Below are 22,250 nucleotides of genomic sequence, written 5' to 3' on the forward strand. Positions count from 1 at the left end.
GGGTCCCAACCCAAAACATCACTTATCCATGTTCTCTACAGACGCTGCCTGACTACTAAAGCTTCTTTATATAGTAGTAGATATTTACAGGGGAAGGGGTTGATTGGCAGATGGGTGGAGTAAATGTCAAAGATTAGAAGAGGTGAGAAGGAGACGGTAGAACATAGGCGCTTTGGCTCAACTTGCCCACATCGACCAACATGTCTCATCTGCCTGCACCTGCCTGCATTTGGCCTATATCCCTCCAAACTTGTCCTATCCCTGTGGGTTGAATGAAATGTGAAGCACAAGGGAGGGATAGGGGTGGAAGGGGAGAGAGAGGACCATATCCAATAACCCAAGATACCTGGACCCAAACTTGGAGGCAGCAGGTACCAAACAGACACCATCAAACTGGCAGCAAGTATATAACTTGTTTCAAATTAGCATTCATCGGATAGGAAACCACCTCCCACATTAGGGGTCACCGATAGGAAAGGCTGGAAAGGGAATTTCAATTTAGTTTGTTCAGGAGATACTGACACCTCTTTGGCAGAAGGTGATCAACAGGTTTCAAGGATCAGATCAAGGGCTATGGGGGAGGCAGAAGCATTAATTCCTCAAATGATCTTTCTCTGTGCCCATTCCTGAGCACCATGTCCTGAATGTTTGATGCTGAATGACTTCCTGCTAGTCCCAGCACAAACTCCTCTCCAGTAAGGCTTGTCACAAATGGATTTGGAAAAATAAAAAACAGGGGTTCGCACAATTTTTTATTGTTAGAAAATAAGTATTATTTGCATTTGCAAGTATTGGATTTATTTTACTTAGGTGCTGAGCAGGCTTTAGTTTAGTTTATTGATACAGCGCGGAAACAGGCCCTTCGGCTCACCGGGCCCGCTCCAACCAGCGATCCCCGCACATTAACACAATCCTACACCCACTAGGGACAATTTTTACATTTACCAAACCAATTAACCTACAAACCTGTACGTCTTTGGAGTGTGGGAGGAAACCGAAGATCTCGGAGAAAGCCCACGCAGATCACGGGGAGAACGTGCAAACTCCGTACAGACAGCACCCGTAGGCAGGATCGAACCCGGGTCTCCGGCACTGCATTCGCTGTAGGGCAGCAACTCTACCGCTGCGCCACCGCGATGGCTAATGGCAAACAACATTCGATGCTTTGAGACAGACGATACAAACTGTAGCCATCTAGTATCTGAATGATGCTTTCGTCCCAGGGTCATCCATTCTCACTGTTGCTGGCTCAGTAAATACATACGGAAGTTCATTGGATTTTCAAGTAAATTAATTCCAGGCTGAATTACTTGGCCTGGACATTAACACTGGAAATTGATACCTTATCAAAAGCATCTTTAACTAATCATTCAGGAATGAAACAATCCATGTGAAAATATAATAGAAAATGGAAAAAAAATGCTGTAAAGACTCAGGTCAGTCAGCATCACTGGAAAGAGAAAAAAACATTTTGTGTCTGTGACTTTTGTGAGAATAGCCAAAAAAACATTCCAAAGTTAATGCTGCAAGAATGTCTGCCTCCAGCAGATGGTAGTACTGCACCATGTAGTTTATTGAACAGGAAATACGTGTACCTGCAGGCACTGATGCTGGAATTCTGAGCAAAATATAAAATGCTGAGTAACTCAGCGGGTAATGCAGCATCCATGGTGACTATGAATCACATTCACTCTGGTTCCCTTCCACCGTGTTGCTCAAAATTAAAATTAAGACTCTCAGTGCCGGGCATTAATTTCAGTTGAAACGATGTAGCTTTATTTGAAAGCAGCTCCATTAAAGCACAAGTAGTCAATTTTAATATCAAGATCCATCCCCAATCATTTCAAGTAAACTAAGCTATATTCATATGGGAGTGGAAAACATTCACAATGATTCATCACTATTAGCCCGGCAGATCCACAAACACAAATGTGTACAGTATTGCACTAAAATATGTTTGCAATAACTAACCTAAAGAAGGTGGCTGTCCTCTAACAACACCATTCTTCATTCTTTCTTCCCACTCCAGAACTTCCTTATATATCAACTCTGCAGACACATTTACAATCGTTATTAATTAAATGATGTTCGGAAGACACAGTCACCACAATGCAATAATCGTTATATCTCTATTGTCTGGCAATTAACTAGTGTTTACTGTTCATCTTCACAGTAACCACCCTCAACTAGGTAATTCTGCATGTAACATGGAACTGCGGATGCTAGAATGTTGAGCAAAGTATAAAGTGCTGGAGGAACTCAGCAGGTCGGGCGGCATCTGTGCAGGGAATAGACATGTGCCATGTCGGGTTGGGGCCCTTCTTGACTGATGGAGTAGAGGGGAGAGAGCTGGTAGGAAGAGGTGAGGAGACTGGGTGGGGAAGAACCTACTCCACCAGACTGAAGGGTCCCGACCTGAAACATCACCTTCCCATTCCCTCCGCAGGTGCAGCCTAATCTGCTGAGTTCCTCCAGCTCTTTGTGCTTTGCCGTTCTGCAGGTAAATTAGCATTTGTAGTCATTACAAAAATGTATAGGAAAAAGCAAGCTTGCTGGGTATCTTCGTGGAAAGCTGAAGATTAGACATTTGTCAGTCGTCACCGCTGGAAACATTGGTCTAGAAATTCACTGGTCACCATGAGGCTCATTAATTCACCACAATACGTCACCATTAACAACTCTCGAGGTCCACACAATTTTGTGCATACCTTTGGTATAAACCAGCATCTGCAGTTCTTTCCTACACATTGGTTCTTCTGTACACATAATGCAGAGTACCTGTAATATTCTGGGCATGGGTCATGCACATCCCAAGCATTACACCTCAAGCCCTAGTTTTAGAGTACATCTCGTTACCTTTCCATTCATCTATGGTGTGATCCCTCTCATCCAGTTGCTTGTCATAGATCTTGGGTGGAGGCTGGAAAAATAAATCAAGATCGCATGAGGCAAATCCATGATCAATAGGGAACTTTCAACAATAAACAACTCAAAGAATAGATTGTAACGGTTTGATCACTAAAGGGCCTGTCCCACTTGGGCGCCATTTGTGCGTAATTTATGTGACAGGCCAGTAGTGAAAATCGCGCGCCAAGTGCCACTGAGGGCCCTGCCCCCTTTGAGAGCCATTTGCGATGTCGTTCATACTTAGTCCGATCTCCGTGGCAAGATTTTTCCCAGTAAAAATCAAAGAGACTATGGTGAAAAATTTTCAAAACTACGCGCGCTTTATACCCAGGTGGTCACGTGGTGCGGCGCTCAAATGGCGCGCAAATGGCGCACCGACGGCGTACAGGCGGTGCATGGTTATGGACGTTGACGCACGGTGATGAATAGGCAACGTTCGTGCGTCACCGTGTGTAACCATGTGTCACCACGCGCTACACGTATGCCGTCAGTACATCAGCGTATGCCATCAGTATGTCAGTGTACACCATCAGTGCGTCACGCAGGCGGCGTGCGAGGATTTTGAGCCTCACAAAATCCAGGGGTGCCACAGGTTACAGCGCGTCACTGCATACGCCTCCACGCCTCAGGACGCGCCAACCAATTTTTAGGATTTTGCGTAAATGTCGCGCAAATGATGCCCAAAGTGGGACAGGCCCTTTAGTGCTTGAACTATGCCTTGACTGATAGCACGTTATAGGGCAATGGTTCGGAAATGTCTCCAATGATTAAGAGTAAAAATAATGGCTCCAATTCAACAGAGCACATACAGATTAGGCTTGTTGCAACTCTTACAACTAGACACACAGTAGAAGGTGCTGGGTTAACCCAACATTAATCATAAACATAACATGGCCCTGCCGCCCACGGCAAAGAAACATTTAACCTTAGCAACATTACATGCCTGAGAAACAAGCGCTTTGGGAATCGATATATGAAGGTCACAGAGCCTTCTTTAAATTAGCCTTTACTTGAGCTGCTTCATGGACGGAAATCATTCTTTAGAGTCACTGATTTTCATTGCTAGCTCCGGGGGAAAAGACGACATTACTAGTCAAATTTAGTTATGGCTTAAAGTGGGATAGGAATTGGGTGAATGAGGACAGGGGCAGAGAAATGGGAAAGCAAAGATGGGACGTTTGATCTGCTTCCAGTATCGCGCATGAATTTACATCCTCTGGGTGCTCCGGTTTCCTCCCACATCCTAAAGATGTGCATGTTTGTCAGCTGTCTGGCCTCTTTAAATTGCCCTGAGTGTGCAGGGAATGGATGAGAAAGTGGGATTATATAGAAATGATATGAACGGGTGGGCGATCGATTGTCCACGTGGACTCAGTGGGCCAAATGGCTTGTTTCCATGCTGTATCTCTAAACCAAACACAAATTAAATTAATACCCTGCACGCCTGCCTCTGTCTGAGGGATAGACACAAAAAGCTGGAGTAACTCAGCGGGACAGGCAGTATCTCTGGAGAGAAGGAATGGGTGATGTTTTGGGTCGAGAACCGAAACGTCACCCATTCCTTCTCTCCAGAGATGCTGCCTGTCCCGCTGAGTTACTCCAGCATGTTGTGTCTATCTTCGGTTTAAACCAGCATCTGCAGTTTCTTCTTGCACATTTAGTCTGTCCGAGGGACAGCTGGCTGGGAAAGCTGAAGGGATTTAATTTTACCATGGAGTTTTAATGGGATTGATAGATCCACAGTACCTCATAGTCTGCATCCCAGAGTACCAAAGGTGGCTGCCCCAGGAATAGCCATTGATTTGGTGGTTACGTTCCAATACTGATTAGATGCTGGATTAATTATTACGTATTAGAGAGGGGCTTATTTTACTTTAGTTTATGAGGTACAGCATGAAAACAGGCCCTTTGGCCCACAGATTTACACCGACCAGGCAGCTGAGGCCAAGTTTTTCCATATAGGTAAGGAGGGGTTTGATCAATGTAACTGGGAAGAAACACAAACCGGGTATTAAATATGGATAGGTCAAGAACACACTGAATAATAGAGTGTGTTATACAGGCTGAATGCTCCAACTCCTGCTCCTGATTTCTACGTTTCGTAATTTAACACAGGTTGAAGGCAAGCTTGTAACTGGAATCACTTCAAGACGGGCAGCGATGGGTTAGCTGAGCTCAGGCCACTTCAAATGGTCTCCAAGGCTAGGCCTAACTTCCACCCAATGTGTCCATACATCAACAGCAACATCTGTTAGCTTGTCTGTAATATATGTCACAGAACAGTGGAGTGGAGCTTTTATGTAATCAGGTTTCTGTCAGAAATATCTTTAAAACAATATTTTATGTGCAGCACTAAACCATATTCTATTTCTGTTTCAGAAACAAGGGACTACTCTATGCAGAAATTGTTTCTCCCTGCTCCCAATCCAATCATTTTTTATTGACTTCATGTTAGAATGCTCAACACATTTGTCCTTCTAAATTAACTGACTGACTAAGAAATGTGATGAGCAGCAGTGTTCCTTTTTGCGCAACAGATGGGGGAAGCAAAAATCAATCTTCAGAGTGGAAAGCAATGGTAATCATATGAGGCAAATCACCACACTCCAGATATACAGGCACTCACTTTCAGCTGCAGGTCACACTGACACCAAAGGCATGTTTTTTTTACCATCAGACATGTTCCTAATGAAGTCACACATAGTTAAATTAGGAACAGATGACGTTTCAGGGGCTCGACCCAGAGCTTCACCTGTTCCTTTTTTCCAAAGATGCTGCCTGGCCCACTGAGTTACTCCAGCTTTTTGTGTCTATCTCCGGTTTAAACCACCCAAGGTTTCCGTGCGGTTCCCGGAGGTTGCAGGTAGTGGAAGCAGGTAGGGAGACTGACAAAAACCTCCGGGAACCGCACGGAAACCTTGGGTGGGGCGCAAAGTCTCCAGAGGTTTCCGTTCAGGTTTCCTAGGTGGGACAGGGGCATTAGGAGCATCTCTAGAGAACATGGATAGGTGACATTTTGGGAAACGTCACCTATCCATGTTCTCCAGACGTGCTGCCTGACCCAGTGAATTACTCCAGCACTTTGTGTTTTTTTTAAAAAAGAGAAAAATAGAGATTCTTCATATCCATGTGCCTTTATATCAAAGGTTCCCACCACAAAATGGTCAACGCTGCACCACAGTAGGGAAACCAACAGCCGTATGAGCAAAGAGACAACTTTGCAAAAAGGAATGACCAGAAAGCCAATCTGCATGGCAATAAAAACCACAGAGATACAATTTGTTCAGAGTTCAGAATATTCCAAACACAAATTTGTCATTAAGTGCTTTTATATATATTGTCCACGGGATTGCTTAAAACCTAACATCAAAACACTAATGAAAGCAAAATGCACTATGACTACAAAGTGCTTCAAACACTTGAAAATTAAAGCAACATGGGATAGAAAATGGATAAAAGGTACAGAGCTGATGCAGAAAATGTGCCTGCTAACTCTGTACATGTTGCCCAGCGGCTTGTGAATAGTTAATTCTGGAAGATATTGAAGACTTAGGCCAATAGATTTTCGAACACAAAGGAAATCCAAGGATAAGCAGAAAACGGGAAAAGACAAAGATAAGATAAATCAGGTTAGAGCGGCAGCAAGGCTACGGCTGTTCCTTTCTTAAAATGTTTTTGGGCTTAAGCTATGTTTTTTCTGATCTCTAATATCTGAAAAAAACATATTTTCCGCAAAAAGCAGTTTTGAATTGCAGGCAGGACTTCTTTATACTCATTTTGCTAAGACTTTACTTTAGACTTTAGAGATACATTGCGGAAACAGGCCCTTTGGCCCACCGAGCCAACCAGCGATCACCCCGCATTATCCTACACACTAGGGACAATTTACTATTGCCAATTATCCTACAAACCTGCATGTCTTTGGTGTGGGAGGAAACCGGAGCCCCTGGAGAAAACCCACGCAGTGTCAAGGAAAGCGTGCAAACTCTGTACAGCCAGCACTTGTAGTCAGGATCAAACCCGGGTCTCTGGTGCTGTAAGGCAGCATATTTACTGCTGCACCACTATGCTGCCCCAAAGCTTTCAGAAATGAGTTTAAAAATGGTTGCTTCATACTTGAGGCTGCGAGTCATGTATGTACATTGATCAATGTGTGTTCAAGTGCAAAGACTCAATACTTACAGCTTCTACTTCCGCAGGATCATACCAGACATTAATGTACGGGTGCTGCAGAGCATCATCCACAGAAATCCTCTTTGATGCATCTATTACAAGCATTTTACACAACAAGTCTCTGGCTTGACTTGCTGTAACAAAGAACAGAGTCCTTCAGTTATGTAGCGCTCATCGTCAGATTGAGTGTCTATAAACACAATATAAACCTTATAACAAACACAATTTTAAAAAGTGACTTTAAATTGATTTTATTTTTGGTGATATGAATTTGATACCAAGGTGGTATGAATTTGGGTTGACAAGCCAAGACAGAACATGTTTGATCCTTGGCTGTATGGAACACGGATCAAAGAAAGTTGTCCAGTTAAGTATTGCTAATTGTCAAAATGGATACTGTCTATAAGCGTAATATGAATTTTACATTAAACAATACAAAGTGATTTTCAATTAAATGTTTTCCTGAACCAGCAATAAGGCACAGAGATCTAAAGAAAATCCACAAATACATGCAATTGGTGATCGATTAATTAAATTTGACCATATATCCAGCTGCAATTGGTGATTGCCGGCATTAATTATATTTGACCACACATAATGCATTAAACAAAAATGGTGTAAAGTTCCTTTAATTTAGAACAAATGAATTTGCTGTAATTTAACAGCTTTCGTGTGGAGTGCTGGAGAAGACTGGAGATCCCGGAGAAAACTCACACAGTCACGGGGAGAATGTACAAACTCCGTACAGACAGCACCTGTGGTCAGGATTGAACCCGGGTCCCTGCTGCAGTAAGGCAGCGACTCTACCGCTATGCCGCCACCAGTTATGGTGCTGCAAATAATTTTTGGTACGTGATATTGAAACACTCTCGACTCTTGCTTCTCAATTGAGCTTAATAGCAGGGAAAATACTTCAAAACAAGGCAGGAAATGTACACAAGGCATATCTGTTCCTTTCAAACAAATCCATGAGACCTGGAGAAATCTACTTTGAAAAGCAGCACCAGCTTCTTTGATGTTTACTTGCTAAAGTAAATACAGTGTCGTCTGTCTAAGCGCTGCCTAGATTACGTAACAAAGACTGAGTCACAGTTTAAACGCATGATGTTCTAACTGAGAGATGGCTGCTTCCAATGAGGCAAGGATGATACCAATTAAGGTGATATGAATTTGTGTGGACAAGCTAAGATCCTTGGCAGTATGGAACATGGATCAAAATAAGGTGTCCAGTTAAGTATTGCTAATTGTCAAAATGGATAGTGTATCTATAAGCATAATATAAATTTTATAATGAACAATAAAAAGTGACTTTCAATTAAATGTTTTTGTGAGCCAACAGAGATCCAAAAAAATCCCCAAATATCTGTAATTGGTGGTTTTTTTGTTCTGTTGAAGTGGAAAGAATGGTAGATTGTTTTTTATTTAATGTAGTGGCAATATGGCCAAAACGACCTTGGTTTCCAGCTTTGATGGAAGCTGTTAAATTGATTTGACATCACCTCGAATTTCTGTAACAGCTGATTCAGATCAAAATTGAAGACCAAAAAATGAATGCTGCCTCATTCGACAATTTTTCATATAAACTGGAAACATAACATATTGTTCATTCTCAGTTTGAGGTGGAAGTTGCTTGCTAATTTGTGCTGTAATTGCACAACCCTTACATTAGCTAGTGTTACAATGTGTAGTCAGATATCTTTAGCAAGAGTGCACAACTCAAGGTGAGCCAAAAATTCATCCAGTCTAGATGAAGGGACTCGACCCAAAATGTCCACTGCCCATCTCCCTCCACAGATGCTGCCTGACCTGCCAAGTTCCTCCATCTGCACTCTTTATTTTGCTACAGATTCCAGCATCTCATGCTTCCGGTGAACTAATAATTGACTAATCCCTAACTGAAGGAGTTGAGCGGAATTTAGTGTCGGTGCTGAATTTTTCAAACAGGATGCAAACTGGAAAGGAAATCCAGAAGCATTTATTTATGCAAACACAGCTGTTCTTGCAGACGCCTATGCAACAAAATCGTTATCTATATGTCTAGCTCCTGGTTCTGGCCTCAGCAGGCCCTCACACATGACATTGGGATAAATATTGCAGAACAAATTTTAAGACTGCTGATAAACTCAAATAGCAGACACAAAATGCTGGAATAACTCAGCGGGACAGGTAGCATCTCTGGAGAGAAGGATTGGGTAACATTTCGAGTGGAGACCCTTCTTCAGACTGAGATTCAAAGGAGGGGTAGATACAGAGATAAGGAAGTGTAAGGTGTGAGAACGAGACATCAAAGGGGGTGGAGATCGAGGAAAGTGTCAAATAGATCATTATTAGCTGGGAGAAGTTAACAACAAAGTAAACAGTGATAAAATTAAAATTTTCTCTATCAAGCATCATTGTATTAATGGGTGGACAAACAGGAGAGAAGATGATATAAAGTGATGGCTGTGTCAATTCAATTTTCATGGGGGCTTCTGGATCATAAATCGAGTGCTCAGTAAGAGCAAAGGGGCAACTTGCAAGTAGTCATGGACATATCTTGTTAAAGAAGGAACTGCAGATGCTGGAAAATCGAAGGTAGATAAAAATGCTGGAGAAACTCAGCGGGTGAGACAGCATCTATGGAGCGAAGGAAATAGGCGACCTTTCGGGTCGAGACCCTTCTTCAGACTGATGTGAGGGTGAGGAGGGCAGGGACATATCGAGTGGTTACGGTGGCCAGTCTGTCTAAAATCTTAATTATAAATTATTAAAAAATATTCAGCATGAAAGGGTTGCTTGCAGGGGAACTACAACAGAATTGACCACCTAGAGAGAGAGGTCATATACAAAATATTGTAAACTGGCAGGTAGGATCATCTGTTGGGCAGTGGTGATGCAGCTGGCAGAGCCACCTCATTGCACCAGAGATCCTGGTTCGATCCCGACCTCTGGTCTTGTTTGTGCGGAGTCTGCACGTTCATCCTGTGACCACGTGGGTTTCGTCCAGGAGCACTGGTTTCCTCCCACGTACCCAATGATGTGTAGGTCAGCGGGTCAATTAGCCACTGCAAACTGCCCCTAGAGGGTGCTGGAATCTAGGAGTTGATGGGAATGTAGGGCGAATAACATGAGATTGGGTAGAGTGATACTGGCTGTCACCACGGACTCTGTGGGCCGAAGGGCCCGTTTCCCTCTGTATGACTATCCATGACTTTTGTTGATCTGCTTTTCTGTTAGCCTTGACCTTTTCTTTTATACCTGGATGGGTTTAAACCAAACTCAGAATATCTGTCAGAGAAAATATCTTCAAATGACTGGACTCAAATGCATAAAGGCTTAAGTGATTTTGGAACCCTCATCTATAAAAAAAACAGGTGATAAAAACCACAACAACCCTTTAGTTCAGTATCTTCAATATTTGATCGCAGGCACCCTGGTAGATCAGTAATTGAAGGCTCAACCTTTGACTCTTTCAGATCACGAACTGAACTGAACTGACCATCATATTTAGTAATTTCGCCATTAAAGTAGAAAGACTGATTCAGCTGAACTCCTGGAGGTTCAGAGACTATAACTGAAGCAGTAAACATTCGGATCAGTTGACTATTAAACATGATGTGGTGAAGCTATATGAAGAATTACATCAATAAAATTCTGAACATTTTCAGTTCAAATGCAGATTGTGAATTTTGAGTGCCATTACTTAGTTTTCTTTTAGTTTTAGCATTAGAGAGATACAGGCTCTTCGGCCCACAGAGTCCGGGCTGACCACCAATCACCTGTACGATAGTTCTGCACACTAGGGATAATTTACACAAGCCAATTAACCAGCACATCTTTGGGATGTGGGAGGAAACCTCAATCACCTGTAGGCTAAATCCCCGTGTTATCGCACATTCGCATCTTACACATGGGGGGGAATTTACAGAGGCAAATGAACCTACAAAGCTTTGGGAGAAGAGAGGAATCCGGAGCTCCTGGAGAAAACCCACACGAGGCAGGGACAATGTACAAATTCCACACGGACAGCACCTGTGGATGGAACCTGAGTCTCTGGCGCTGTGAGGCAGCAACTCTACCGCTGCGCCACTGTGTCAACCTGTTGTACTTCTACTACAGTCCCCAAACCAACACACGTTATTCTCATAAATCATACAAAAGCATTAAAATAACACTTGAGACACTATTGTATAAATTGTATCTTTCCATTACCTTTCAGCTTGTTGTGCTCAGAGTCTGCAGGAAAGAGAACATCAGGGAAGAGTTTCTCAAAGCTGTAGCCTGTATACTTGGGCCTGTTCTCAACGTACGTCCTAACTGTTGGCTGCAACTTCTTCATGAACTCGGAGGCCGGTGTTCCTAATTGCTCAATCACTTTGTTCCACTGATCAATGTCTAGAGTTAGGTAGCTGAGAAAAATATTGCATAGATGGCACACAAAAGAACAGCAAAGCTGTTTCATCAACTTTAGCATTGTCACTTTGGGTCATAGTTTTTCATTCAGAACAGTGAAATGTGAATGTGGAGCTATATATTTAAACATCTCCTGCAAAATGAATCATCTTTGGTTATAAAGTTGCCAAAGTTTGTGCAAATCAAAATAAAAGGCAAAAAATCTCTTTAAATGCTGGAATATAATTTTATAACCAACTTGGAAATTTCCACTGATTCAATCAGTTTATTTTCTGCACCGTAGAAAGTTATGGTCAGGGTAGTAAATCAAATAGTTTAGTTATACAGCGGGGAAACAGGTCCTTCGGCCCACCGAGTTCACGCCCACCAATGATCCCCGCACATTAACACTATCCTGCTAGGGACAATTTACAATTTTACCAAGCCAATTAACCAGTTCGCCATTGGAGTGTGGGAGGAAACCGGAGCACCCAGAGGAAAACCCACGCAAGTCACGTGGAGAATGTACAACATACGTACAGACAGCACCCGTAGTCAGGATCAAACCCAGGTCTCTGGTGCTCTAAGTCAGTAACTCTACCACTGTGCCTCCCTTATATACGTCTCAAAACTCACCACAAATATTTGTCAAATTACATGCTCTAGTTTTAAACATGGGTTTGGCTTAGATTCTAACTAAATTACACAAGTACAGTTAAACCGAGTGAGTGAGTAGTGAGGGATGACTGAAAGGCACGACAAATAATGTTGGAATAAATATCTAATGCCGCAATACCTTCATAGCAGAGGAGGCAGTTTAAAGTCAGAGCATGCCACTTTAGATTGTAAAATGTTCGTAACCATAAATGTTTCAGTGCCTTGGTGTAGCTGAAGACACTTAATATTATTATCGGTAAAGTTGGTTTTCTGACTTATTAATTTCTATTTGAAGGGAACGTTTAAAACTAAACATTCAATTGCATTCAACTGCTGAAATCAAGTATAGTGCCCTCTGTAATGTTTGGGACAAAAACCCATCATTTATTTATTTCCCTCTGTGCCCCTCAATTTCAGATTTGTAATAGAAATAAACTCACATGTGGTTAAATTGTCAGATTTTATTAAAGGGTATTTTTAGACATTTTTGGTTTCACCATGTGGAAATTACAGCTGTGTTTATACATAGTTCTCCCATTTCAGGGCACTATAATGTTTGGGACACATGGCATCACAGATGTTTGTAACTGCTCAGGTGTGTTTCATTGCCTCCTTAATGCAGGTATAAGAGAGCTCTCAGCACCTAGTCTTTCCTGCAGTATTTCCATCACCTTTGGAAACATTTATTGCTGTGTATCAACATGAGGACCAAAGTTGTGCCAATGATAGTCAAAGAAGCCATTATGAAACTGAGAAACAAGAATACAACCAGCCATACCTTAGGCTTACCAAAATCAACTGTTTGGAACATCATTAAGAAGAAAGAGAGCACTGGCGAGCTTACTAATCGCAAAGGGACTGGCAGGGCTAGGAAGACCACAGCTGATGGCAGAAGAATTCTCTCTATAATGAAGAAACACCTATCCGACAGATCAGAAACACTTTTCAGGAGTTGGGTGTGGATTGGTCAATGACCACTGTCCGCAGAAGACTTCATGAACAGAAATACAGACACTACACCGCAAGATGCAAACCACTGGTTAGCCACAGAAATAGGATGGCCAGGTTACAGTTTGCCAAGAACTACTTAATAGAGCAACCACAGTTCTGGAAAAAGGTCTTGTGGACAGATGAGACGAACATTAACTATATCAGAGTGATGGCAAGAGCAAAGTAGGGAGGAGAGAAGGAACTACCCAAGATCCAAAGCATACCACCTCATCTGTGAAACGCGATGATGGAGGTGTTATGGCCTGGGCATATATGGCTGCCGAAGGTACTGGCTCACGTATCTTCATTGATGATACAACTGCTGATGGTGGTAGCATAATGAATTGTGTATAGACACATCCTATCGACACAAAACTGTATAGACACATCCTATCTGCTCAAGTTCAAACAAATGCCTCAAAACTCATTGGCCGGCGGTTCATTCTACAGCAAGACAATAATCCCAAACATTGCTAAAGCAACAAAGGAGTTTTTCCAAAGCTAAAAAAATGGTCAATTCCTGAGAGGCCAAGCCAATCACCCGATCTGATCCCAACCGAGCATGCCTTTTATGTAGCCCCCAAAACAAGCATAAGCTAAAGATGGCTGCCATACAGGCCTGCAGAGCATCACCAGAGAACACACCCAGCAACTGGTGATGTCCATGAATCGCAGACTTCAAGCAGTCATTGCATGCAAAGGATTTGCAACAAAATACTAAACATGACTACTTTCACTTACATTACATTGCTGTGTCCCAAACATTATGCTGCACTGAAATGGAGGGACTATGTATAAACATTGCTGTAATTTCTACCTAGTGAAACCAAAATGTATAAAAATGGCCTTTATTAAAATCTGACAATGTACACAAGATTTATTTCTATTACAAATCTCAAATTGTGGAGTACAGAGGGAAATAAATACACGATGGGTATTTGCCCCAAACATTATGGAGGGCATTGTAGATTAAATATCAAGATAAATAAATTTGCAAGCTGCATAAGGAGATTAGTGGGTCTGAATTCAAATCCTGAATCGGAGTGTAATTTACTCACTGTAGTTGCAGGTGTTTGTATCACAGTTAGGTTAGGAGCGGAGAGGGTCCCTTTGATTTCCAAGATCATAATTTGTTGTCTGTGTAGAAGGAAGAAGCACTTGCCTCTGTGATACATTGGGCCGACAATACAGACAAGGTGCCATATGTAATGTTGGCGAAAGACTCACTCCACCTCAGGAAGGTTACAGTTTGCAAAGAGGGGGGTGGGGAACCTATCAGAAAGTGACCAATGGTTTATTCCTTCTCGGTGGAAATGTTCCGTGCTCTTGCAAATGTCTTGCATTAAGATGGCCATTAGGGCTGCTCTGTAATCAATCAATTGATGCCGTAAAAAATATTCCAGAGAATTTCACTCCATTTGCATCAGCCTACATTAAAATTGCTCAAATCAGGCAAGCAAGCTTGAACGTATCGCCATATCCTGCTATTCTTTACAAGTGTGTACTGTGATTTCAATGCTAAACCTGGATTTAAATCTCTTCACTGTATCAACAGAAGTACATGATGAAATAATGACACATGCAAGGAAAATCAGATAATGTTCTAAAATGCACTATAGAACTGCTTTCTTCATGCAACATCCTAACACAGGGAGGAAGAAACAAGTACATGACTTGCAAACACGTGGGAATCTGGATGGCTAATCTGAACCTTTGCACACAATGCTCGAGGTCAAAGGGAAGGATACGATCTGTACCAGGGAACAACACACCACCTCTGATCATTTCTCCCATGATGCACCCAACTGACCAGATATCAACTGAAAACAAAATGCAATGACATGAAATTAGCATGCAGAAACTGGATTCAAAATAAATTTAAAATAAGATCAAACAGACAAACGAGGACAAGTTGCAATCTGACTGAAATACTGAGGAATGCTGCAGAAAGAGGCTGTTTGTGTCTGGCTCCTGGACATCAATTGTCAATGTGTTGGAAGGAACTGCAGATGCTGCTTTAAACCGAAGATAGACACCAAAAGCTGGAGTAAGTCTGAAGAATGGTCTCGACCCGAAACATCACCTCTTCCTTTTCTCCAGAGATGCTGAGTTACTCCAGCTTTTTGTGTCTATCACCAATTGTGAATTGCAGGATTAAATCAAGATTGACACGTTTTATTCAAAGCTCTGTTTTTGTTTCCCAACCAATTTTCTACTTCTAAGGAGATATTTCAGAATTTTTGTTTAAATAACTTTGTTATAAAACAGTAATTTGTGATGATTCCCTCAAGTGAAATCTCAAAACTAATCAACATCAGAAGTTAATGCAAGTTCGCCCCAAAACAGCCGACTGCAGCATTCATGATTAGATTTGATGAAAATGCACGGGTCAGACACAGACATACAAGCATCGCAAGGCCACAGGTATATGGTCACAACAGATTTAGCATAGATGGTCAGTACATACAAACTCAAAAACAAAATAACCAGCAGAGACTGTATGTCCCACAGCCAGGTGCAGCCTCCCTAAGAGAAATTTGCAAGGAACAGCTACAAGTCCTACCTGGTTAATTTAAAATCACGACAGGGAAACAATCAATTTTAAAAACTTGTTTTGATAAAAAAAAGATTGCATCAATTGTTACGGGCTTTGATTTGAAATGGCAAAACGGAAGTTGCCTTAACAGAACCACTGCAAGCAGCATTAAGGATACAGTCCCTTCCTGGAAAGAGGATTTTGTGACGAACCATTTCTCCCATAATGCACCCAACAGACCATAAATCCACTACAAGTTTCCGTCGTAAAAAAAGGATAAGTTATTTTGTTGAAGCCGATTCGACCAAAATCACTACTTATAATAGAAGCACGTCTTACACATGTATTGTTTGTAAGACACAAAGAAACAGTACGTTGCTGGAAAATCATACCACATTAATGAAGCTCTCAACCCTTCCCCGCCCACCTCAACAAATGCAGTAACGGCGTTGTGATGGGAGCACATTTACAATACAGTAGCACATAGAGATGGATTAATTCAAAAGAAAGCACATCAATGCTCAGGACATCAAATTCAACATTATCATAAATAAAAAATAGTTGTATACACTGCATCACTCAATCCGCATAAAAAGCTTTCCTTTACCATTCAACTTCATAATGAATTAAGAATCTCAAGTATTTAGTGAAAATAACACTCATAAAATAGGTTGCAGCACCGAAAAATATCTCATCAACAACAGATACCGCCAGGCGTATTAGTTAACCTCGAGTTTGTATTATTACATATTTCTCAAATTCTCCATAAATTAAGTACAACATAATTTATATATCGGATTATGATTAATACCACTATTTTCATCTATCACTTCCTTGCCACTTGTGTGAATCTATTTACCCGCTTCGCTCATCTTTCGGAGTAAATACTTCCAATATTTCAACCCAAATTGCTCAATTTTTCGATCTAAAATCAATCCGAATCCAGAATTAAAGCCCGAGTATTTTTTAACTCTAGTCTTGTCACTAGATTTCCAGAGTTACTAACAGGAGTTACTACCATGGGATCCATGTAAAACAACAGAATTTTAGGTTTTTGTTGGTTAAAAAAAAGAGACTTTGCAAGCTCTGATTTTTAAGCATTTTCCAGTTTACTCTGATCGATGCTGCATTAAATTAGACTAGTTTTATAAATGCTGACACATTACCTTTAAACAAATCCAAAATTGCTATATTCCCTAATTACAGGTCCACCACTGAATTTCCGACAACTGATGGTTGGTGCCTTCTTTAATTGGGACAAAATCATCAGAACCTTCTTGAAATCCCACCCAGACGTCCCCCTCGAAAATGTGACACATTGGCCGGGAAAGGCGGCAGATCTCAACCTCAACGGGACTTCCCTGTTGATCAGCTGGTCGAACTTGCTGCCTGCGGCTGGGACTCTGGAACTCCAGTCCGGCAGATCCCAGAGACTAGTTCCACAGCCGACTTTGCGGGCCAGTATTTCAGCCCATCAAGATCGTGACCTGTATACGCCCGGCAAAACGGAAAATGTGGCAAGGCTCGGGATCCAAAGGTGTTTGGAAAATCGGTGGTGGACCTGTACTAACAAATTTACTGCAAGAGTTATATATCTTTAATGTTAATCAAAAAAGACAGCATAAAAAAATAGTAGAAAGTACAACTCTTGCAGAAGTACATTAGTAAGTACGATCTTGCAACGTTGTATACAATGCAGTATAATTCACTTATTCTACATTGCAGAGTTCAACAATTAATCTTTAACCAGATAGATATATCCATTGTTAACTGTAATTCGATCGTCAATCCAAATGAGTAAAAATGGGTAAAATATGTACAGATATTTAACTGTGAAATATCCAGATTGACTCAATAAGACCAAAACATTTCTAATACGATGATCCAAAGCAATAAGTAACCTTTCCACATGTGCACATACGTGAGACAACACTAACCATTTTCTTTATATCCCATTCCTAGTATGACCTCTGGAGCACGGTAGTATCGTGTAACTACATAAGGCGTCATCAGGAAACTAGTTCCTGCTGTTCTTGCCAGTCCAAAATCTAAGATCTTCAGTGTGCAGTCTGCTTTCACTACTATGTTACTTGGCTTCAGGTCCTAAAAGGCAGAAACAACATTATATATATTTTTTTGGTTGCAAAGTCAGAAATAGTATCCCATTTCTCATTGTGAAGTACAGTCAGCACAAGATGGAAAAAATAAAAACAGTGCAGGACACGAAGTGCCGGAGTAACCCAGCAGGTCAGGCAGCATCTCTAGAGAACATGGATAGATTCACAAACTGCTGGAGTAACTCAGCAGGTCAGGCAGCATCTCTAGAGAACATGGATAGATTCACAAACTGCTGCAGTAACTCAGCAGGTCAGGCAGTATCTCTAGAGAACATGGATAGATTCACAAACTGCTGGAGTAACTCAGCAGGTCAAGCAGCATCTCTAGAGAACATGGATAGTTCAACAGAACCAGGAATAGAAGATAATCACAATGTAGATGAGTAATATGATTGGGATATGTGGCTTAAAAACCTATAAAGATACACCTCTTAGGCCAGAGCAAGTATTCCTTGCAGTTTAGTTTAGTTTAGCGATACAGCACAGAAACAGGCCATTCGGCCCACCAAGTCCCATCTTGCATAGTAGGGATAATTTACAGAAGCCAATTAACCTGCATGTCCTTGAGATGTGGGAGTAAGCTAGAACACCAGGTGAAAATCCATCCAGTCGGGAGAAGGTGCAACATCTGTACAGACAGCCCCCGTAGTCAGGATAGAACCCAGGTCTCTGGTGCTGCAAGGTAGCAACTATACCGCTGTGCTATTGTGATGCCGGTAAACCATACTTACAAAGGTAACTGCATATCAGCCCCACAGGAGCACAGAAAGTGGGTGTAAATACACATTTGAAGATATCAAGCCACCATCCTATCACATTTCATAATTTGGACTATGGGTCGTGATGCAACATGAGAAATGTCAAGCCAGAAAGTTCCCATTTGCTTCACTGATCATGCAGTATGTCACTGACAATCAAAAACACAAGCTAAACGAGGAAGATGCATAGATGAATCACTAATCTATTCGATTTTAAGGGTGGTTCTTAATAGTTGCACCCATTTATAGAGTTCCTCCTCATCAATTAACTTTTCTTTCATATAACACTTACCCAGACTGTGTTCTTCATGTATTCCTGCTGCTTTGCAATAATTTATTCACAGAAATACAATTCCTGAACAATCAATTGCCTTTAACACTCAGCCCAATCAGATAACATTTTATCAAAGTTGTTCAAACAGCAGAATTTAATTCAGAAAGCACAGATAATTGATTTATTATATCAGTGGGAAGGCTTTGAGTACCAAGCTACATTATATTGTGTCGTACACAAGAAATAGAAAAATGGACAGCACAGTAACACAGCTGGTAGAACCCAGATCCTGACCTCGGGCGCTATCTGTGTGGAGTTTGCAGGCCCAAGTGGGCTTCCTGCAGGTGCTTTGATTTCCTCCCTAACAGCAAAGACGTGCGGGCTTGTCGATTAATTGTTCTCTGTAAATTATCCCAATTGCGTAGGAGAGGATGTGAAAGTGGGATAAAATAGAACTAGTGTTAAGGGATGATCGATGTGCACTTGGTGGGACAAAGGGCCTGCTTCCATGCGCTATCCTTCAATCAATCCATCTCATTCAGGTTTGGAAGAGCTAAAATAGTTGCAAAAACCGACAAATGCAGTACGTTTTATTTAATCTTTCACTCTGCAATAATGAAATGGGCAAGTTACCTTTAGGCAGCTGAACAGAAGAACAAGGCAGCATGATGAGAAGTAATTATTTGAAGGTTGAGCAGAATATAAATACAAACAGAGACCAATTGAGTCAAACATCTGCTCCACTTTGTGACTACCTTAGGTCACAGAGAGTACAAAGGAATGCAAGTTCAGTCTGTGATGTTAGCACTAATATCTGCAATGTGCTATCAGCTACAGACCTCACTGGTGAATAATGCCTGCATTATCAGGGTATCTGAAGATAATGACGGTCTTTGGAACTATTCTTCAACCGTGGAATTGCCCTTTAGAAGGAACAGAATTTGCAAGAAAATAGGGCAAGAGTAAAAGTCACAGGTTGATCAACCTTTTCGTTGAAGTCCATCCTGATGAAAATGTTTGACATTTAATGGAATAAGTGATGCAGCATGGAAATAGGCCCTTGGCGCACAAACTCCATGCCAGTCATCGATCATCTATTCACATTAGTTCTATGTTATCCCACTTTCATATCCATTCCCGACACACAAGGAGAAATAGTTCAAGTTCAAGTTCAACTTATTGTCATGTGTCCCTGATAGGACAATGAAATTCTTGCTTTGCTTCAGCACACAGAACATAATAGGCATTGACTACAAAACACATGAGTAAATAAACTGATAAAGTGCAAAATAACAGATAATGGGTTAATGGGAAAATGAAAAATAACAAATAGAGGACAATTCACCTACAAACCTGCACGTCTTTGGGATGTAGGAGGAAACCAGAGCACCCAGAGGAAGCCTACATGGCAACAGTGGAATGTACAAACTCCGCACACACACCCACAGCACCCGAGATCAGGATCGAACCCGGGTTTCTGGTGCTGTGAAGTAACTGGTCTACCAGCTGTGCCACTGTGCCGTCTCTCAAGTTCCTCCAACAGTTTGTTTTGCTTCAATTCTTTTTGAAGAGCCCAACAAATTCAACCAGTGGATATCTGTGAACCTCAACCAAATAATCCTTGCACGCTGAGAATGTGAATGAATGTTGGTGGACTGATTATGGACATGATGGGTCAAATGGCCTTATTCTGTTCCTAGAACTTATGACCTCCCAAATACTGACTGTACATTCTCACTTCAAAAAAGTTGACGAGAAATCTTTCTATGAGAAAATCTATGAACCATTTGTTCCTTTAAGACAACAATAGTACAACATCCTCCCCCTCCCCTCCACCCGTACCACAGACTGAGAGCCAATTTGAGCCATTTTATTTAGAAACAAAGAAAATTCCAGATTTAAAAAAAACATAGTGTTGTTACAATGAAATCAATCTCTCTGTGAATTTAAATGTTAAATCAGAGCTGCATTGACTCCATGACATTTGAAAATAATAAATTCTAGTTTTTGGGCCTTATTCCAGAAACATAAAATCTATACAGGGTTATGTTTAAAATCCGCGTTTAGAATGACTACGTCAATACAAATGATTTCTTGTCAACATCCCCTGTAAACCATTCTGCCCATTACAATCAACTAAAACATCAAACCACAACTCTTGCACGGAGGGAATAAATATAAACTCACTGCAGTTTTGCACCTCAACATGTGTAGGAAGGAACAGCAGATAAGACACAAAATGCAAGAGTAACTCAGAGGGTCAGGCAGCATCTCTGGAAGAAAGGAATAGGTGATGTTTCGGGTTGGAACACTTCTTCATTTCAAAAAAGATTGACGAGAAATCTATTTATGAGAAAATCTGTGAAGTAATTGCTCCTTTAAGCCAAAAGAAAACAACCTGAAGGGTTCCGAAATGTCACCTATTCCTTTTCTCCAGAGATGCTGCCAGATCCACCGAGTTACTCCGGCATTTTGTCTTGCATTTCAACATTCCTGAAACAGGGACAGATTATGACCTTGCACTCAGGACGATTATAGTTAGCACATTGATTCAATATAGAATATGTCTGAAGGTTAACCATCAACTACTTGAAACATTTTCACAAGCAAACACACAGCAAAGCAGAACTTATAGGTTAATCCTGAAGAGGTGAGAGCACATTAGAAAATGGCCACCTTAGTCAAATACTTTCTTCCCCTCTCTTCAGCTATACATTTTAGTGTTAATTTTCTTTCCTCAGAGTATGAGTAGCAGCAAAAGATTTCACTTAGAGTTTTCTCTAATATTACTGAAAACTAGGAATTAACTAGAGCAGAGGAGGATTTCTAAATGCCACGCGATCCTTCTGTAGGAAGGGATCTCACCCTTCCAGACCTTGCAGTCAGAAAATAAAAACCAGGAACAAAACTACAGCCTGGCATACTGGGCGTTACTACAAAGTACCAGTCAACATGTTACCACTGGCAAGATTACATGAGCAATGATCGATTGATTGTGTGATACTCTACTGTCACCTGTGCTTGGTACAGTCAGATTCTTAGTTTGCATACAGTATTAGAATGTAAGATTTGCCGCATAAAGGGCACTGACAAAAGGTAACACTAAATATCTGAAGACATGTTCTGACCTGAAACATCACCTGTCCATCCCCTTCACAGATGCTGCCTGACCTGCTGAGATCTTCCAGCACTTTGTATTTTGCTTAAGATTCCAGCATCTTGCAATTCTCAATGCTAGATTTGGAATTGCCACACTATAAATTACAGAAGATTCATCAATAAACGCTACTGACCCGGTGTATAATGCCAGCTGAATGGAGGTGCTTGATGCCACACAGCATCTGATAGAGTAGGTAAGACATTCGCTCATGGTCCAGCTCCATCTGGATCACCTGGCAGAGATTGGCATCCATAAGCTCCATCACTATGTAACTGCCAGCAAAGAGGACAATCACAGAGAAAGAAAA

At 41.4% G+C, this 22,250-nt stretch overlaps 1 protein-coding gene across 4 annotated transcripts in view; it reads right to left on the reverse strand.

The window, feature by feature from the left end:
* The window catches only part of mapk8b (mitogen-activated protein kinase 8b), a 72,816-nt gene that overhangs the window by 7,021 nt on the left and 43,545 nt on the right, over positions 1-22,250 (reverse strand). For 3 of the 4 annotated variants that reach the window (XM_055661830.1, XM_055661834.1, XM_055661833.1), the window contains exons 5-11: positions 22,077-22,215; positions 17,572-17,737; positions 14,847-14,918; positions 11,272-11,454; positions 7,090-7,214; positions 2,857-2,920; positions 1,972-2,049 (exon numbers count right to left, since the gene is read on the reverse strand). In XM_055661830.1, coding sequence (XP_055517805.1) covers positions 1,972-2,049; positions 2,857-2,920; positions 7,090-7,214; positions 11,272-11,454; positions 14,847-14,918; positions 17,572-17,737; positions 22,077-22,215 — 827 coding nt within the window. Of the gene's footprint in view, positions 1-1,971; positions 2,050-2,856; positions 2,921-7,089; positions 7,215-11,271; positions 11,455-14,846; positions 14,919-15,812; positions 15,885-17,571; positions 17,738-22,076; positions 22,216-22,250 lie in introns of all 4 variants that reach the window. The other variant, XM_055661832.1, reaches the window with a different exon arrangement.

The sequence above is a fragment of the Leucoraja erinacea genome, chromosome 34 (genome assembly GCF_028641065.1).
Source record: "Leucoraja erinacea ecotype New England chromosome 34, Leri_hhj_1, whole genome shotgun sequence".
NCBI lineage: Eukaryota > Metazoa > Chordata > Chondrichthyes > Rajiformes > Rajidae > Leucoraja > Leucoraja erinaceus.